Source organism: Acomys russatus, chromosome 32 (genome assembly GCF_903995435.1).
Source record: "Acomys russatus chromosome 32, mAcoRus1.1, whole genome shotgun sequence".
NCBI classification, from domain to species: Eukaryota; Metazoa; Chordata; class Mammalia; order Rodentia; family Muridae; genus Acomys; species Acomys russatus.
The window spans coordinates 4,589,068-4,606,203 of NC_067168.1; the positions used below are offsets into that span (position 1 = coordinate 4,589,068).

The 17,136-nt window shown below is 39.9% G+C and overlaps 1 protein-coding gene across 1 annotated transcript in view; it reads left to right on the forward strand.

Moving 5' to 3' along the window:
* Hmgcll1 (3-hydroxymethyl-3-methylglutaryl-CoA lyase like 1) overlaps positions 1-17,136 on the forward strand; it is a 130,584-nt gene that overhangs the window by 50,065 nt on the left and 63,383 nt on the right. Inside the window, exons 2-3 of the mRNA XM_051140544.1 lie at positions 12,695-12,775; positions 12,967-13,074. Of these exons, the coding sequence (XP_050996501.1) occupies positions 12,695-12,775; positions 12,967-13,074 (189 nt within the window). The remainder of the gene's footprint in view (positions 1-12,694; positions 12,776-12,966; positions 13,075-17,136) is intronic.

Consider the following 17,136-nt stretch of genomic DNA (forward strand, 5'->3'; position numbering starts at 1 on the left):
TCAGAGACTTGAAGGTTTTTTTTTTCATACAAGTCTTTCACTAGCTTGGTTAAAGTTACACTACGATACTTTGTCTTTTTTTGTGGCTACTGTAAAGGGTGTTGTTTCCCTAATTTCTTTCTCAGCCTGTTTGTCTTTTGTGTAAAGGAGGGCGACTGATATTTTCCAGTTGATTTTGTATCCAGCCACTTTTCTGAATGTGCTTATCAGCTGTAGGAGTTCCTTGGTATAATCTTGGAAGTCACTTATGTATAATGTTATATCATCTGTGAATAGTGATACTTTGACTTCTTCCTTCCCAATTTGTGTCCCTTTGATCTCCTTTAGTTGTCTTATTGCTCTAAATAAGACTTCAAGCACTATACAGAGAGAGTGGACAGCCTTGACATGTCCCTGATTTTAGTGGAAATGAGTTAAGTTTATCTCCACTTAGTTTGATATTGGTTATAGGCTTGTTGTAGATAGCCTTTACTGTGTTTAGGTATGTGCCTTGTATCCCGATCTCTCCAAGACTTTTAACATGAATGGGTATTGGATTTTGTCAAATGCTTTTCCTGCACCTAAGGATATGATCATGTGTGTTTTTTTTTTTCTTTCCGTTTGTTTATATGATGGATTACATTGATGGATTTCCATACATTGAACCATCTCTGCTTGCCTGGGATGAAGCCTACTTGTTCATGGTAGATAATATTTTTATGTGTTTTTGGTTTGGTTTGCAAGTATTTTATGGAATATTTTTGCATCAATGTTCATAAGGAAAATTGGTCTGAAATTGTCTTTCTTTGTTGGGTCTTGGTGTGTTTTAGGTAACAAGGTGACTTTGGAATGATAGAATGACTTTGGTAATGTTCCTTCTTTTTCTATTTTGTGGAATAGGTTTAAGAGTATTGCTATTAGCTTTTCTTTGAAGGTCTGGTAGAATTCTGTGCTGAATCCATCTTGCCCTGGCTTTTTTGTTTGTTTGTTTGTTTTTTGGTTGGGAGACTTTTGATTACTGTTTCTATTTTCTTAGGGGATATAGGACTATTTAAGTTATTTACCTGATCTTGATTCAATTTTGGTAGGTGGTATCTGTCAAGAAAATTTTCCATTCCATTTAGATTTTCAAATTTTATGGCATATAGGCTTTTGAAGTAAGATCTAATTATTCTTTGGATTTCCTCTAGGTCTGTCATTATGTCTCCATTCTCATTTCTTATTTTGTGGCCATGAATACTCTTCCTCTGCTTTTTAGTTAGTTTGGCTAAGGATTGGTCTATCTTTTTGATTTTCTCAAATAACCAGCTCTTGGTTTCATTGATTCTTTGGATTCTTTACTATGTTTTTAATTTACTGAATTTAGCCCTGGGTTTGGTGATTTCATATTCTCTACCCCTTTTTGGTGTTTGCTTCTTTTTGTTCTAGAACTTTCAGGTGTGCTGTTAAGTTGCTAGTATGGGATCTCTCCAATTTCTTTATGAAGGCGCTCAGTGCTGTGAACATTCCTCTTAGAACTGCTTTCACTGCGTCCCATAAGTTTGGGTACGTTATGCCTTCATTTTCATTGAATTCTAGCAAGTTTTTAATTTTTTTATTTTGTCCCTGACACAGAGGTCACTGAATAGGGAGTTGTTTAGTTTCCATGAGTTTTTAGGCTTCCTGTTGTTTCTGTTGTTGTTGAGTTCCAGCTCAAAGTTGCTCTGATGCTCCACAAGCCTCCTGTGCTGGTTCAATGGCTGTTTCCTGGATAGGCCAGGCCAGTGAGGAGTGGTCAGAAAGAGATCCCACCCCAAAACTGCTCGTGTCCCCTACTTTTTTTATATAAATGTTAGCCTTTTAATTGAACATATTTGGGTCTTCTAATATGCTTATTAATACATATTCTTATTAATTACTATCTAGATATCTAATATCTTATTAATACATGTAATATATATTTTAAAATAGCTCCATAGGACCAGAGCATCCCGAGTCCAAACCATTTACTTTCTCATTTATGGAGGAAAAGTAGGGCAGGCTAGGCAGTTAGGAGCTTTGGGTCTGTCTGAGGAGTGTCAGTCAGTAAGCATAATTTGTTGGGAGATGTGACATGTGAGAAGGAAAAGTAGCAAACAGCACTCTTTCCTCTGTCTCTAGCCTCGGTTGTCTATGCACAAGACAAAATATCAAACCCACATTCAAACTCAGGGAATAGTACTGGGTCCTTGCTTGATCCTTTGTGGTAAATTAAAAATAATCCATATTTAAAGTAATATATATTAACTGTTTGTTATGACATTTCTACACATGTATATTGTGTCTGACTCATATTCTCTTCATATATTCATTATTCTCTTTATTCTCCTCTCCTCTTCCATATCTCTCATTTTATCATCACCTTTATCCATCTCTCAGTAAATTCACATATACAAGGAAAAATAATATTTACCTTTGTGAAATTGGTTCATTTGGATAACCATGAAGATAGACATTTCTATCTATTTCCCTGAAAATAGCATAGTTTTTCTTTATGGACAAATAAAATACAAGGATCATATTTTCTATTTCTGTCAGCACCTAGGAACCGATGACTTTCTGACTTGGGTGTTCTAAATAGTACCTGCACAATCTGCGTGGCTATGAGGATGTTTATGTTGTAACTGGCAATGGTTCGTTTGGGTATGTATCCAGGAGTGGTTTAGCCAGATCATAGGGTACTTATATGTTTAGCCTTTTAGTAAACTACCATACTGTTTCCTTAGTGTCTGGACTAACTTACAGTCCACCAAATAGTACATAAATGTTTCTTATTTTCTTGTATCCATGCCCAAACTTTTTTCTCTTGACAGTCATTTTGAATAAGGTAAGATGGAATTGTGGTGCATACAGTTTAATTTGAATTTTTCTTGTGATTAAGGCTGAGATTGTTGAACATATTTTCCAATATTTATTGAACATTTGAGATTTTTACTTTGAAACCTGTTAAGTTCTTTTTCCCACATATTGGCTAATTTATTTGCTTTTCTTGGTATTTAGCTTTGTTTATGTTGTTTCCTCCAGACACGTTAGATTACTTTGAATTCTTTATTGTGGACACTACTGTCTGCAAGATAAACAGTCTGAGATGGGTTTTTAATGATCTATAACAATAGAATTGAATTATCAAAAGAAACTGATGTTTGAAAATTTAATCATAATGCCTATCACAAAATTATAATAAATGAATTATTTCAATGTTGCAAATAGTATAAATGATATATCAGGATTGTATTTTACTGATTTTTAAAAATTCTTTAATTAATTTATTCTTGTTACATCTCAATGTTTATCCCATCCCTTGTGTCCTCCCATTCTTCCCTCCCCCCCATTTTCCCATTATTTCCCTCCCCTATGACTGTTCCTGAGGGGGATTACCTCCCCCTGTATATGCTCATAGGGTATCAAGTCTCTTCTTGGCAACCTGCTGTCCTTCCTCTGAGTGCCACCAGGTCTCCCCCTGCAGGGGACATGGTCAAATGTGAGGCACGTGAGAAAGTCATATCCCACTCTCTACTCAACTGTGGAGAATGTTCTGACTGTTGGCTAGATCTGGGTAGGGGTTTAAAGTTCACCGCCTGTATTGTCCTTGGCTAGTGCCTTAGTTTGAGCGGGACACCTGGGCCCAAATCTGCCTATCATAATGTTCTACTTGTAGGTTTCTAGGACCCTCTTGATCCTTCTACTTTGCTATTCTCCCATGCTTCTCTCATTTAGAGTCCCAATAGGATGTCCTCCTCTCTGTCCCAGTTTCCTGGTAAGTGAAGGCTTTCGTGGGACATGCCCCTTGGGCTAGTATGCAGATATAAGTGAGTATATACCATTTGAGTCTTTCTGCTTCTGGGTTAACTCACTCATGATGATCATTTCTAGCTGAATCCATTTATCCACAAATTTTGGGAATTCCTTGTTTTTAATAGCTAAATAGTATTCCATAGTGTATATGTACCACAGTTTCTTTATCCATTCTTCTACTGATGGACACTTAGGCTGTTTCCATGTTCTGGCAATTATGAATAAGGCTGCTATGAACATGGTTGAGCAAATTTTCTTGTTGTGTGCTGGAGCATCTTCTGGGTATATTCCAAGGAGTGGAATAGCTGGGTCTTGAGGAAGCCCTATTCCCAGTTTTCGGAGATAGCACCACATAGTTTTCCAAAGTGGCTGTACTAGTTTACATTCCTACCAGCAATGAAGGAGTGTTCCTCTCTCCCCACATCCTTGCCAGCATGTGGTGTCTCTTGAGTTTTTGATCTTAGCCATTCTGATGAGTGTAAGATGGAATCTCAGAGTTGTTTTGATTTGCATTTCCCTGATGACTAAGGAGGTTGAGCATTTCTTTAAGTGTTTCTCAGCCATTTGATATTCCTCTATTGAGAATTCTCTGTTTAGTTCCAAGCCCCATTTCTCAATTGGGTTATTTGGTTTGGTGCTGTTTAATTTCTTGAGTTCTTTATATATTTTGGATATTAGACCTTTGTCAGATGTAGGTTTGGTGAAGATCTTTTCCCAGTCTGTAGGCTGTCGCTTTGTTCTCTTGACAGTGTCTCCTGCCTTACAGAAGCTTCTCAGCCTCATGAGGTCCCATTTATTAATGGTTGACATTAAGGCCTGGGCCGTTGGTGTTCTGTTCAGGAAGTTGTCTCCTGTGCCAATATGTTCCAGGCTCCTCCCCACTTTTTCTTCTAAGTGACTTAGTATCTCTGGTTTTATGTTGAGGTCTTTAATCCACTTGGATTTGAGTTTTGTGTAAGGTGACAAATATGGGTCCAGTTTCATTTTTTTACACATAGACCTCCAGTTAGACCAGCACCATTTGTTGAAGATGCTATCCTTTTTCCATTGTATGGATTTGGCTTCTTTGTCAAAAATCAAGTGACCATATGTGTATGGATTCATATCTGGGTCTTCGATTCGATTCCACTGATCAACCAGCCTGTTGCTGTGCCAGTACCATGCTGTTTTAATTACTATTGCTTTATAGTACAGTTTGAGATCAGGTATGGAGATTCCTCTGGAGCACCTTTTATTGTACAAGATTGTTTTAGCTATTCCGGGTTTTTTGTTTTTCCATATTAAGATCAGAATTGAACCTTAAATGTCTTTAAAAATTGTGTAGGTATTTTGATAGGGATTGCATTGAATCTGTAGATTGCTTTTGGTAGGATGGCCATTTTTACTATGTTAATTCTCCCAATCCATGAGCAGGGAAGATCATTCCATCTTCTCAGGTCATCTTCAATCTCTTTCTTCAGAGTTTTGAAATTTTTTTTTCAAACAAGTCCTCCACTTGCTTGGTTAGAGTAACTCCTAGATATTTTATATTGCTTGTGGCTAATGTTAAGGGTGTGGTTTTCCTCATTTCTTCCTTTGTAAGCTTGTCAATTGTGTATAGGAAGGCTACAGACTTTTTTGAGTTATTTTTGTATCCAGCCAACTTGCTGAAGGTGTTTATCAGCTGTAGGAGTTCTCTGGTGGAATTTTGAGGGTCACTTATGTACACTATCATATCATTTGCAAATAGCGATAATTTGACTTCCTCCTTTCCCATTTGGATCCCCTTGATCTCCTTTTGTTGTCTTATTGCTCTGGCTAGAACTTCGAGTACTATATATTGAAGAGATATGGAGAGAGTGCGCAGCCTTGCCTTGTTCCCGATTTTAGAGGAATTTCCTTGAGTGTCTCACCATTTACTTTGATTTTGGGTATTGGCTTGCTGTATATAGCCTTTATTATGTTGAGGAAAGTGCCCTGTATCCCCGATCTCTCTAAAACTTTAAACATGAATGGGTGTTGAATTTTATCAAATGCTTTCTCTGCATCTAAAGAGGTGATCATTTGGTTTTTTATTTTCAGTTTGTTTATATGGTGGATTACATTGATGGATTTCCATATATTACACCATCCCTGCATGCCTGGAATGAAGCCTACTTGGTCATGATGAATGATATCTTTGATGTGTTCTTGTATTCGTTTTGCAAGTATTTTATTTAGTATTTTTGCATCTATGTTCATAAGAGAAATTGGTCTGAAATTCTCTTTCTTTGTTGAGTCTTTGTGAGGTTTAGGTATCAATGAGACTATGGCCTCATAGAATGAATTTGGTAATGTTCCATTCATTTCTATCTTTTGGAGTAGCTTGAAGGGTATCGGTATTAGCTCGCCCTTGAAGGTCTGGTAGAATTCTGCACTGAAACCATCTGGCCCTGGGCTTTTTTTGGTTGGGAGACTATTGATGATTGCTTCTATTTCTGTAGGGGAAATGGGACTATTTAGCTTGTTTATCTGTTCTTCATTCAACTTTGGCAAGTGAAATTGATCAAGAAAATCATCCATTTCCCTTAGATTTTCAAATTTTGTGGTGTATATGCCTTCACAGTAGGATCTTATGATTCTTTGTATTTCTTCAGTGTCTGTTGTTATGTCTCCCTTTTCATTTCTGATTTGTTGATTTCAATACTATCTCTCTGCCCTTTAGTTAGTTTGGCTAACGGTCTATCTATCTTATTGATTTTCTCAAAGAACCAGCTATTGGTTTTGTTGATTCTTTGTACTGTTTTCTTAGTTTCTAATTTGTTAATTTCAGCCCTGAGTTTGATTATTTCCAGATGTCTAGTCTTCTTGGGTGTTTCTGCTTCTTTTTTTTCTAGGGCTTCCAGTAGTGTCATTAAGATGCTTATGTGTAATGTTTCCAATTTCTTTTTAAAGGCACTTAGAGCTATGAATTTTCCTCTTAGCACTGCTTTCAATGTATCCCACAAATTTGGGTATGTTGTTCCTTTATTTTCATTGAATTTCAGAAACTCCTTGATTTCTTTCTTTATTTCTTCCCTGACCCAGGTGTCATTTAGCAGAGAGTTGTTTAGTTTCCACGTACATGTAGGCTTCTTGTTATTTCTGTTGTTGTTGAATTGCAGCCTAAGAGCATGGTGATCTGATAGGATACAAGGTATTATTTCAATCCTCTTGTATCTACTGAGGCTTGCTTTGTGACCTACGATGTGATCAATTTTGGAGAAGGTTCCATGGGGTGCAGAGGAGAAGGTATATTCTTTCTTGTTTGGGTGAAAGGTTCTATAGATATCTGTTAGATCCATTTGACCCATCTCATTGGTTAATGATGTTATTTCTCGGCTTAGTTTCTGTTTCAATGACTTATCCTTCAGTGAGAGTAGGGTGTTGAAATCTCCCACTATTATTTTGTGGGGATCGATGTGTGGTTTAAGCTTTTTTAGCAGATCTTTTACAACTGTGGGTGCCCTTGTATTGGGAGCACAGATGTTCAGAATTGTGATGTCATCTTGGTTGACTTTACCTTTGATGAGTATGAAGTGTCCTTCCTCATCCCTTTAGATTAATTTTGGTTGAAAGTCTATTTTGTTCGATACTAAAATGGCCAGAGCTGCTTGCTTCTTGTGATCATTTGCTTGGAATACTTTTTCCAACCTTTTACCGTGAGGTAATGCCTATCATTATGGGTGAGATGTGTTTCTTGAATGCAGAAGAATGTTGGATCTTGTTTATGCACCCACTCTGTTAGTCTTTGTCTTTTTATTGGAGAATTGAGACCATTGATGTTGAGAGATATTAATGACCAGTAACTGTTAAGAGTCTTAATTTTGATGTTGTTTCCAGTCGAGTGTTTGTGTAGTTGTGTTTTTGCCATGGTATAGTTATCTATTTCCTGAGTAGTTTTTGTTGTAGCTTGACCCTTTGGGATGAAGTTTTCCTTCTAGTACCTTCTGTAAAGCTGGATTTGTGGATAGGTACTGTTTGAATTTGTTTTTGTCATGGAATATTTTGTTTTCTCCATCAATGGTTATTGATAGTTTTGCTGGGTAAAGTAGTCTGGCCTGGCATCTGTGGTCTCTTAGGGTTTGCAGGAGCTCTGTCCAGGCCCTTCTGGCGTATATGCTCTCTGCTGAGAAGTTGGGTGTAATTCTGATAGGTTTGCCATTAAATGTTATTTGGCCCTTTTCCCTTGCAGCTTTTAATATTTTTTCTTTGTTCTGTATGTTTTGAGTTTTGATTATTATGTGACAGGCAGTTTTTCTTTTCTGGTCAATTCTATTTGGTGTTTTTTAAGCCTCTTGTATGTTTATAGGCATCTCTTTCTTTAGATTGGGGAAATTTTCTTCTATAATTTTGTTGAGAATAGTTTCTGGTCCTTGGAGTCTGATATTATCCTCAAATTTCTTCTTTTCATGGTGTCGTTAATCTCTTGGGTGTTTTGTCTCAGGAGTTTTCCAGATTTGGCATTTTCTTTAATGGTTGCTTCAAGATCTGTGATTGTATCTTCTAGCCCTGAGATTCGTTCTTCCGTCTCTTGGATTCTGTTAGAAAAGCTCACCTCTGTGTTGCTCGCCTTCTTCTCTGAGGTCTCACGTTCTCGTTTTTCTTCTGTCTGTGTGTTTATCATTGAATCCATTTTCATTTTCAGATCTTGAACTGACTTTTTGATTTCTTTCATCTGATGGTATATTCCTGAGTTTCTTCCATTGCCTCTTTATAGGTCTTCAGAGCTTGAACCATTTTATTTATTTCTTTCATCTGATTGTTTGCATCTTCCTGCAATTTTTCCAGTTCCACTCTATGTGCTTCTTTTATGTCTCTCACCTTTTTGTCTGCGTCTTCCTGCATTTGATTACGAATTTTATTTGTTTTCTCCATTACCATCCTCATTACTGAGGATTTGTGGTCATTTTCTTGTATTTCCGTTGTATTTGAGTTCTCTGGGTTGTTTTTTTTTGGGGGGGGATAGCTGGAAACTGGAGACGCCATGTTGTTTTGTTTTGTTTTGTTTTGGTTTGGTTTTTTTTTTGCGTATGCCTTTTTGCTGTCCTTTAGACATCTTGCCATCTTTGTTTTTGTTTGGCAGCTTCCAGAGTTGGATGGAGGGAGTCTGATGATAGATTCACTTGTTTTTTCGCGATTTTCCTAGGCTGTGAGCTCTAATGCTTCACTGGTGTGGATGTTAGGAGGTTAGCCCTGTTGTTGGACTCTCACAGCCAGTGATCTTCAGCTCCCCTGTGCTATGGGTCCTGCAATCGTTCTGGGTCTCTGAATGAGCGTTGGGTCAGGCCAAGGTATCCACAGTCTTCTGTGTCCCCTTCCAAGTCCAACCAGGAACACTGGGCCCGAACCACGTGCCGAACTTAGCTAGATTCTCAAGGCCTGAACCATCTGCCGAGCTCAGGTAGGGATTCTGGGCCCAAAAATGCACACAGGGTCCAGCCAGAATTTTTGGGCTGGGACTACGCACCAAGCTCAGCTTGGGGCTTTTGGTTCAAAGTCCATGCTGTGGTCAGTTATTGACTCAGGGCCCAAACTGTCCACCATGCTCAGCCAGGAATTCTGGATTCAAACTGCACACTGTGTCCAACCAGCGTCTTAGAGCCAGCGGAACTTAGCGCTCTGCCCAGCCTGCATCACAGCAAGAGAACTGCGGCTGTGCTGAGCTAGGTCCTCTGGTGGAGCTGAGCGCTCCACCCAGCCTGCATCAGAGCTGGAGAACTGAGGCTGCACTGAATTAGCACTGGTGGTGGAACCGAGCGCTCTGCCCAGACTGCGTCACCGCAGGGGAGTTGCTGCTGAGCTGAGGTGGTGCCTAAGGCGGAACTGAGTGCTCCGTCAAACCTGTGCCACAGCAGGGGAGCTGTGGCCGCGCTGAGTTAATGCCTCAGGCAGAATTGCTTGCTTGGCTGGGGCAGAACCCAGGACTCTGGGGCCGAACTGTCTGCCAAGTCCAGTCTGAGTCCCAAGGCACCATGTGACTCAAATCCTGCCCAGAGTCCCCTCTCCCGCAGCAACTCCCACCGGCCACCACACCAATCGCCCCCACTGCAAGGCTATGAGCTGCAAACCTCAGTCACCGCTGCCGCTGTTGCAGCTGTCCCCGCTGTTGCCGCTCCGATCCCAGAAAATCCACGCTCTTCCCGCTTGCAGGGGCACACAGGTCCTCCGCATCCTAGTCCCTCCTAATCGCAGAGTACTCCCGCTGCCATGGTGTGGGGACCTCGGTGTTCCTGGCTCAGAAATCTGTGCAATTCCCTGAACTGTTCACTGGAGCCTCTAAACACGGTCCACACTGCTCGCCGCCATCTTGGATCCCCTCCCAATCTCCATCCAGTTTTTAAAATGTTAAATATTCAGGTGTCAAGCACTGTCATCCCATGACATTGCCCAGCAGGCCCTCAGCGGCCTCAGTGGCAGCGCCCCAGATGTCCTACAGGTGCATGACATGAAAGCCACCGTGGGGCCTGGCCAAGACTCTCAGGGCCCGGTGCAGGGCTCAGACACCGACCACTCGTGTGCAGAGTTTCTCCACAGCCTTACCCTCATGGGTTTGGCGCCCAAAACCATGCCAAGATGGTGCCAGGCACGGCCACTGCTGGGCTTCCTGGGAAAGCGGAAGCCGGGCAAGCACCAGCACTATGGGGACTTCAGCCGCGACCACCGCTGGCTGCACATGCACCTGAATTTTTTTTTTTTTTTTTTTTTTTTTTTTTTTTTTTTTTACTGTTTTAGCTTTCTGGAGTTGAGGTTATTTTAACAGAGTGTTATTATTTGACTAAAACAAACAAACAAACAAACAAACAAAGAAACAAAACCCTAGTATATTGGTTACTCTTCTGTTACTGTGATAACACACCATAGTCAAGGAAACTTATAGAAGGGAGATTGTTTCAGGCTACACTTCCAGTGGCAGAAGAGTCCATTGTGGTGGGGCACCTAGTAACAAGAGGCAGGAGCAAGAATTGAGAGCTCACATCCCCAATTACAGACAGTAAGCAGAGAAAGCAAGCTGGACATAAGTACATAAACCTGTCCTCGGTGACATACTTCCTCCAGCGAGTTCACGCCTCCTAAACTTTCTACACAGCAAGTGGGATCAAGTGTTCAAATACCTAAGCCAATGGCGAACATTTTCATTTAACCACAACCTTCCCCTCCCTGACGAACTTCATGGCTATTTTAACGCAAGTGCGTTTAGTCCAACTCCAAGAGTCCATGTAATGTTTTTTTTTTTTTTTTTCTCCACAGTATCAGCACTGTTGAAAAGTCCAAAGTTTATTCAGAGATTCAAGGAAATGTGTTAATTATAATCCAAGGTTAAATTAAAATGCATATTGCATTGTTCAAACATGTGATGACACAGAATGTAAGAATAGGGGCATAGTTAGTAAATACTGGATCAAAGCAAGATCAAACCCTAGCAGATCTTGTAGCTTCATGCCTAGTGTTAAACATTCTAGATGGTTCTCCCCTTTGGGCTTTGCTGCCTGTAACATACATCTCTGCTGGGATAGTTCGACTTCCACTTCCTGTTTGCAGTCATCCTTGACAAATATGGTATGGCTCTGAAATCTCCAATATTTTGGGGGTGTTCATAGAACTCAGGCTTTATTTTCAAAGCTTCGTGCGATGGCCTCTCAAAGCATTTGACTCTCTAAAAAACGTTCACGAGGGTCTCCCCTGCCATGTGCTGCCTGGCCTTAATGGTTCTGAAACCACAGGGGAAGAATCCATGCCCTCGTCACTCTTTCATGCTGTATGTCTCTAAAGCTAACACTACCCACATTAAGCTGCCAGCTTGGGATGGACCCTGGGCACTTGAATCTCAGCAGCAGCAGTACTTCCATTCAGTTGTTTTTGGAAAATGCCTCAGGTTTTCTTACACCAGTTGGAAGTGTGGCTGGGTGAGGTCTTGCCCTGAAAGCACCCTTCCCTTCATTGAAGTGCAGGGTGGAAAGCTCTCTCTAGCAGTACCCACTTTCTTCACAAAGACAGCCTCTCTTCCAGCCCATGCCTTGGCTGTCACATTGAGGCCTTTAGTGTGTTTCTTTCTGCCCCCACTTGCTCCTGTTTCACTATAGACCTGCATAAACATTATCAGCAACAGTCATGGCTCAGATTCAAGGTTATACTGTCTTGAAATTTCCTCTGACAAAGAGTTAGCCTATCACTTTTTAATTTAGCCTCAGTTAAGTTCTTAGGCCACGGGCAAAAGGCAGCCAGACTCTTTGCCAGAACACCACACAAATGGTCTCCAGCCCAGTTGCTCCTAAAAGTCTTTGATTCCCTCTGAAACCTCTTGAGCCAGGCCTCTACAATTTGCTTTGTCCTCAGCACTGTCTTTCAGGCGTCTGCGAGAATAGTGGTTGAAGCTCTCTATTCAACATGTAACCACTTTTCTAGGTCTAAGTCCCAATCTTCCACATTCCTCAAATAACAACAACTACAACAGCAGCAACGCCTGTGGTCAGGATCTTTATAGCAACAGCTTACTCTCTGGAACCAAATGCTACATTAGATGTTTCACTATTGATATAGTGAATATATATATATATATATATATATATATATATATATATATATATATATATTTTTTTTTTTTTTTTTTTTTTTTTTTTTAGGTTAGTAACCTTCTGTTGTGATACACAACAGCAAGCAGTAGGAATTGGAGCAGGCCCTGAGTCAAAGAGAGTGAGCTGAAGACCATGAGTGCCCAAATCCACCTTTAGTAACCTACTTCCTCCCCCAAGGCTACAGCTCATACACCACCAAAAAAGGCGCCACCACCTGGGGACCAAGTGTTTCACTAGCTAAGCCTATGAGGGACATTCTCATCCAAACCACCACAAACATGTCAATCCACTTAATATCTTCTCTTCTCCTGTGCCTGCTTGCATTTCAGGAAGTATCCCACTTATCTGGACTCCCTGAATATGTGAAAATAGTAGAAGTTGGACCTAGGGATGGATTGCAGAATGAAAAGGTAGGCTTACATCAGGTTTACATAGTGAATTTCTCAAAAATTTGATGGTATGTAGGTTTTATATTTTAAGCAATATTACTGTTTGAATTTTTAAAATCATATTGTGTTTGTTTCAATTAGGAAGTGCTGTTTTGTGCTTCAGTAGATTTTATATAATTCATTTATACAATATGTTTTATGATTTTTTTCAGATTATAGTTCCTACAGATATAAAAATTGAATTCATCAATCAACTTTCCCAAACTGGCTTATCTGTTATAGAAGTAACCAGCTTTGTGTCTTCCAGATGGGTACCACAGGTATTCAAATTTGTAATGATATAATTTAGCATGTTTAAGTTTAGTGAACACTGTGGTGTATGTGTGTGTGTATGTGTGTGTGTGTGTGTGTGTGTGTGTGTGTGTGTGTGTGTGTGTGTGTGTGTATTCATAACCAGATATAACTGATATAATAATTTCTATATATTATAAACTATTATATTAGTTTGCATTCTGACAGGATTTGGAAAACCTTTGATATATGGGTTGAATCTTAAAGTTCTCTAAGGATTAATATAATATTTAGCTATTTTAAAAGGTAACACCATATGTTAATAGTATATAAACGTATGTTCCAAAATAACAAATATAAGTAAGACTCTCTAGCAACTTTGTGCCTCCCTTGAATTTACCATTTATGACTGACATTTTGGCTATCCTGAGCATCTTCAGGTGAATTTCACACTAACAGATGAGTGATGCAAAGTTAATTCTTCATTTTTTTTTTATCATTTATTTATTTATTTATTGGCTTTTTGAGACAGGGTCTCTCTGTGTAGCCTTGGATGTCCTGGACTTGCTTCGTAGGCCAGGCTGGCCTCAAACTCATAGTGATCCACCTGCCTCTGCCTCCCGAGTGCTGGGATTAAAGGCGTGCGCCACCACCTCCCGGCTCTCATTTTATTTTTTTAAGCACTCATATTTCCCAGCATGTAATGTGTGAGTGAGATAAGTCATTTACAGTATTCTCATTAAAAATGAAAAGATGCTATAGTTTTATCCAGAATTTCAGAAAATTAACAAAACTCGCCAATCCTGAAACTTGATTAGAGTTTCTGAGGCATAGTTTGCAATTAGTGACAGGTCTGGCCTCATCCTTCTGAGCCCAGTGTCCCAGCCCTCTCTCTTCTGAACTTCATTTCATTGCTTGCTTCTGATGCCATTCGCACGGCTCCAGTATTCTCTGCTCTCTTCACTTGGCTGCGTTCATATTATTCTTTTTCTTTTATCTATGACACCTTCTCATGCCTGATACAGTTTGATTCCCTTGCTACTCAGCTGTTGGTGCTCTTCCCTGCCTAAGCTCTCCTCCTTCACTGCGCCTCTTATAAACAACGATCCCTCCACTGAGGAAGAAAAGGCTTAGTTTTCTGACAAACTTCACTTGGCTGTAAATTGACATCTCAGTCTCATCGGGTTCAAATCCAGGCTCACCCCTTTCACACACCGCTTTGTACCAAGAGTTCCTCTGTCCCCCTGAGACTCTTGTGCTTGACTCTCCCAGGGGTTGTTCTTTACACCTGATCAATTACTGTCTTGGTTAGTTATGGCTGCAGCAGTGGGGACGCCGAGCTGGTTCAGATGCCAGAGATCTGTTCGCTAGTTCTAGAGTCTGGGAAGGCCGAGTCAGGATGCTGACAGACCTGAGTTCTGTGATGTCTTGCCTTCTAGTGTCCACACCCCCACCTTTACAGTGTACCCTCATATGGCAGGCAGAAGAGTAAGGAAGAAAAATACTTCCTGTGCCTCTTACAAAAGCCTTACTCATAGCTGGGGCTCTGTCATGACCATGTAGACACTGCTCAGAGTGCTCCCTTCAGATACTATCCTGTTAGTACAAATCCAGGGAAAAGTAGAGCGAAGTGGCTTAAACATTCAGTCCACAGTAACAAAACAAAACAAAAACAACCAACCAAAAAAACAAAAACACCACCCCCCCCCAATGACAAATAAACAAAAAAATCTCATAAAGTGTCTCTGGGACTGGCAAGATGATTGGTGGGTCAGAGAACTAAGCCTGGCAACCTGAATTCAATCCCCAGAACCCACGCAGTGAAAGGAAAGAACGAATTCCTGCACACTCTAGCATACCCATGCCTGCACATGCACCCACTCCCACTCCCCCCACCCCCGCAACAAACATACACAAATAAATGCACAAGGAACTAATCTCTACTATAGTCTAAGCTTGCTTTTCCTTTTCAATTCCACAGGTACTTTCACAGCCCCCTAACACACAAGATATTACAGTCCACTACATGGAATATGTAAGCGTTGTTTCTTCCTTATTTATATATCTTACTTATAGTGACTAAAATAGGCTTCCAGGAACGTCACCTCTAACAAACACATTCTAACTCTTTACAAAATTCCCTTCTCACTGAGAAAAGCTTGGAAAAAATCACATTCAAGTCTCTGTCTATGTGACCCCAGTTCTCCGTTCCACCCTGCGCTCTATTAATGCAGTTCACATTGCTGAAGCTCCTGCTACCATGGATTCCTGTTCCTATTTCCCTGGCTTTTAGACATGGGAACTATCGTACAGACACTTTACTCATACATTTGCTTACTTACCTCTCAAGTTCTGTATTCTGCATTCTAACAGGATGATGAGAAATGGTGAAAACACTGAATCCTTCCAGTTGCAATGCATTCGATATAAAAGAAAACCTCATGCAGTTAGCAATAACTCTTTCCTGAGTTACTCTCATTTCTTGTCAAGTAGAGATTGTTCTTCCTCTCACTGTTGTTGCTCATAACCATAAACTCTTTATGTATTTATAAATCTCTGATTATTACTATTTGTACTGTGTCATGAATATAATGTCTGTGCCTCTTTTGTTCATCATTAGTGCTTGGGGCATAGTATGTAGGTATACAGTAAAGTACTGCAAAATGAGTAATGAGTCAGTCAGCTTGAACCATAACATTGTCTTCAATTATCTTGTGTAGGTAAGTGGACCTGATTTTCATCTACATATCTGTTATTATGTAATTAAATAGACAGATATATTCCTTTGGAAAATACATTACTTGATATAAATACATTTCCTCGATTGTTTCGTGAAACAACCATATTTCACCAGCTGTCATTGACTTTCAGCAACTGCAAGAAATTTTCATCATGTTTTAGAATTGAAGTCGCCCCATTTGCAGCTCGTGCTGTGCTTTTCCCATGTTTGATTATGGCTGGGAAGAGATAGGATGCACTGGCCTAATTATGGATGTAGAACTAGAAGAATGGATAGGTCTTGGTAACATTTTTAGTAAATTATAACCAAAATTTTACTTCAGGTACTAAGTCTTGATTTCTTCAAGATTCTATACTTTCCCAGTGATTTAAAAAGTTGCATTCAAACTATTTTTCTCCTGATATAATGATGCCTCTGGCTCCATGCTACCAGGGTTATATGATAATAGAAATTGATTGATAGACTATCCTTCAGACCCACCTATGATGATCACAGAGGCATCGGAAAGAATGAGGCTAGAACAATTTCTAAAAGGCCATACTTAATCTCTTGCAGCTAACGACAAGAAAATATGACAAAAGAAAAAGAAATGAAGTGTCCCTCTAAGTAGGAACTTGAGTGTGCCTCCTGGCCTTGCTTAAATTAGTACCGGTGATAGAAACATAAAATGATAGAATTTATTCTGTGTTTAGTTCCCAAGTTGAATTGGGATTAGCCTACTAAAAATTAATGAGCCCATTCTAAGCTCAGAGCAAGGTTAAATAAACAACTGAATTGTCTCACATAGCTCCCGAGAACACGTGTGTTGTGGAGAGATGGCTTTAGAACTGTGCCCTTATCCACAGTGTGCCATGCAGTTGAGTAAGTGCTTTAACCGCTCTGAACCTTAAAAATTCTAGCACAGATGCCTGCAGTATAGGATGGTTGTGGGTAGCCACAAAGGGTCAGGCACATCAATGGTCCCTGTGTGTGCATGATCACAAGGCCCACCTCCTGACAAGTGTTCAGTGTTTTCCATCATGCCTCTATTAATATGTGTTCATTTTAAGCTTCATCTGGTTACACGCATCTAAAGAAAAATGATTTAAATAAATCACATAGCCACAAAAGAGCAGTGTACCTGAATCAAAGACAAATATTACAAACTTTATCTTTCAAAGTTGCAGTAGCCTTGCTTCGCATTACAAACGCACCGAGGGTTTCTCTAGCGACAGCCTTACGGACGGACGTTCTATTTTTGTACTTTGTTCCATATTGTATGGCTGCTTTAGGTTTCACTAAACTTATATTTGAAAGCTTTCTATTTTAAACTCCTTCATTCTCATTTTAGAAGAACTTGATGTAGTAGAAA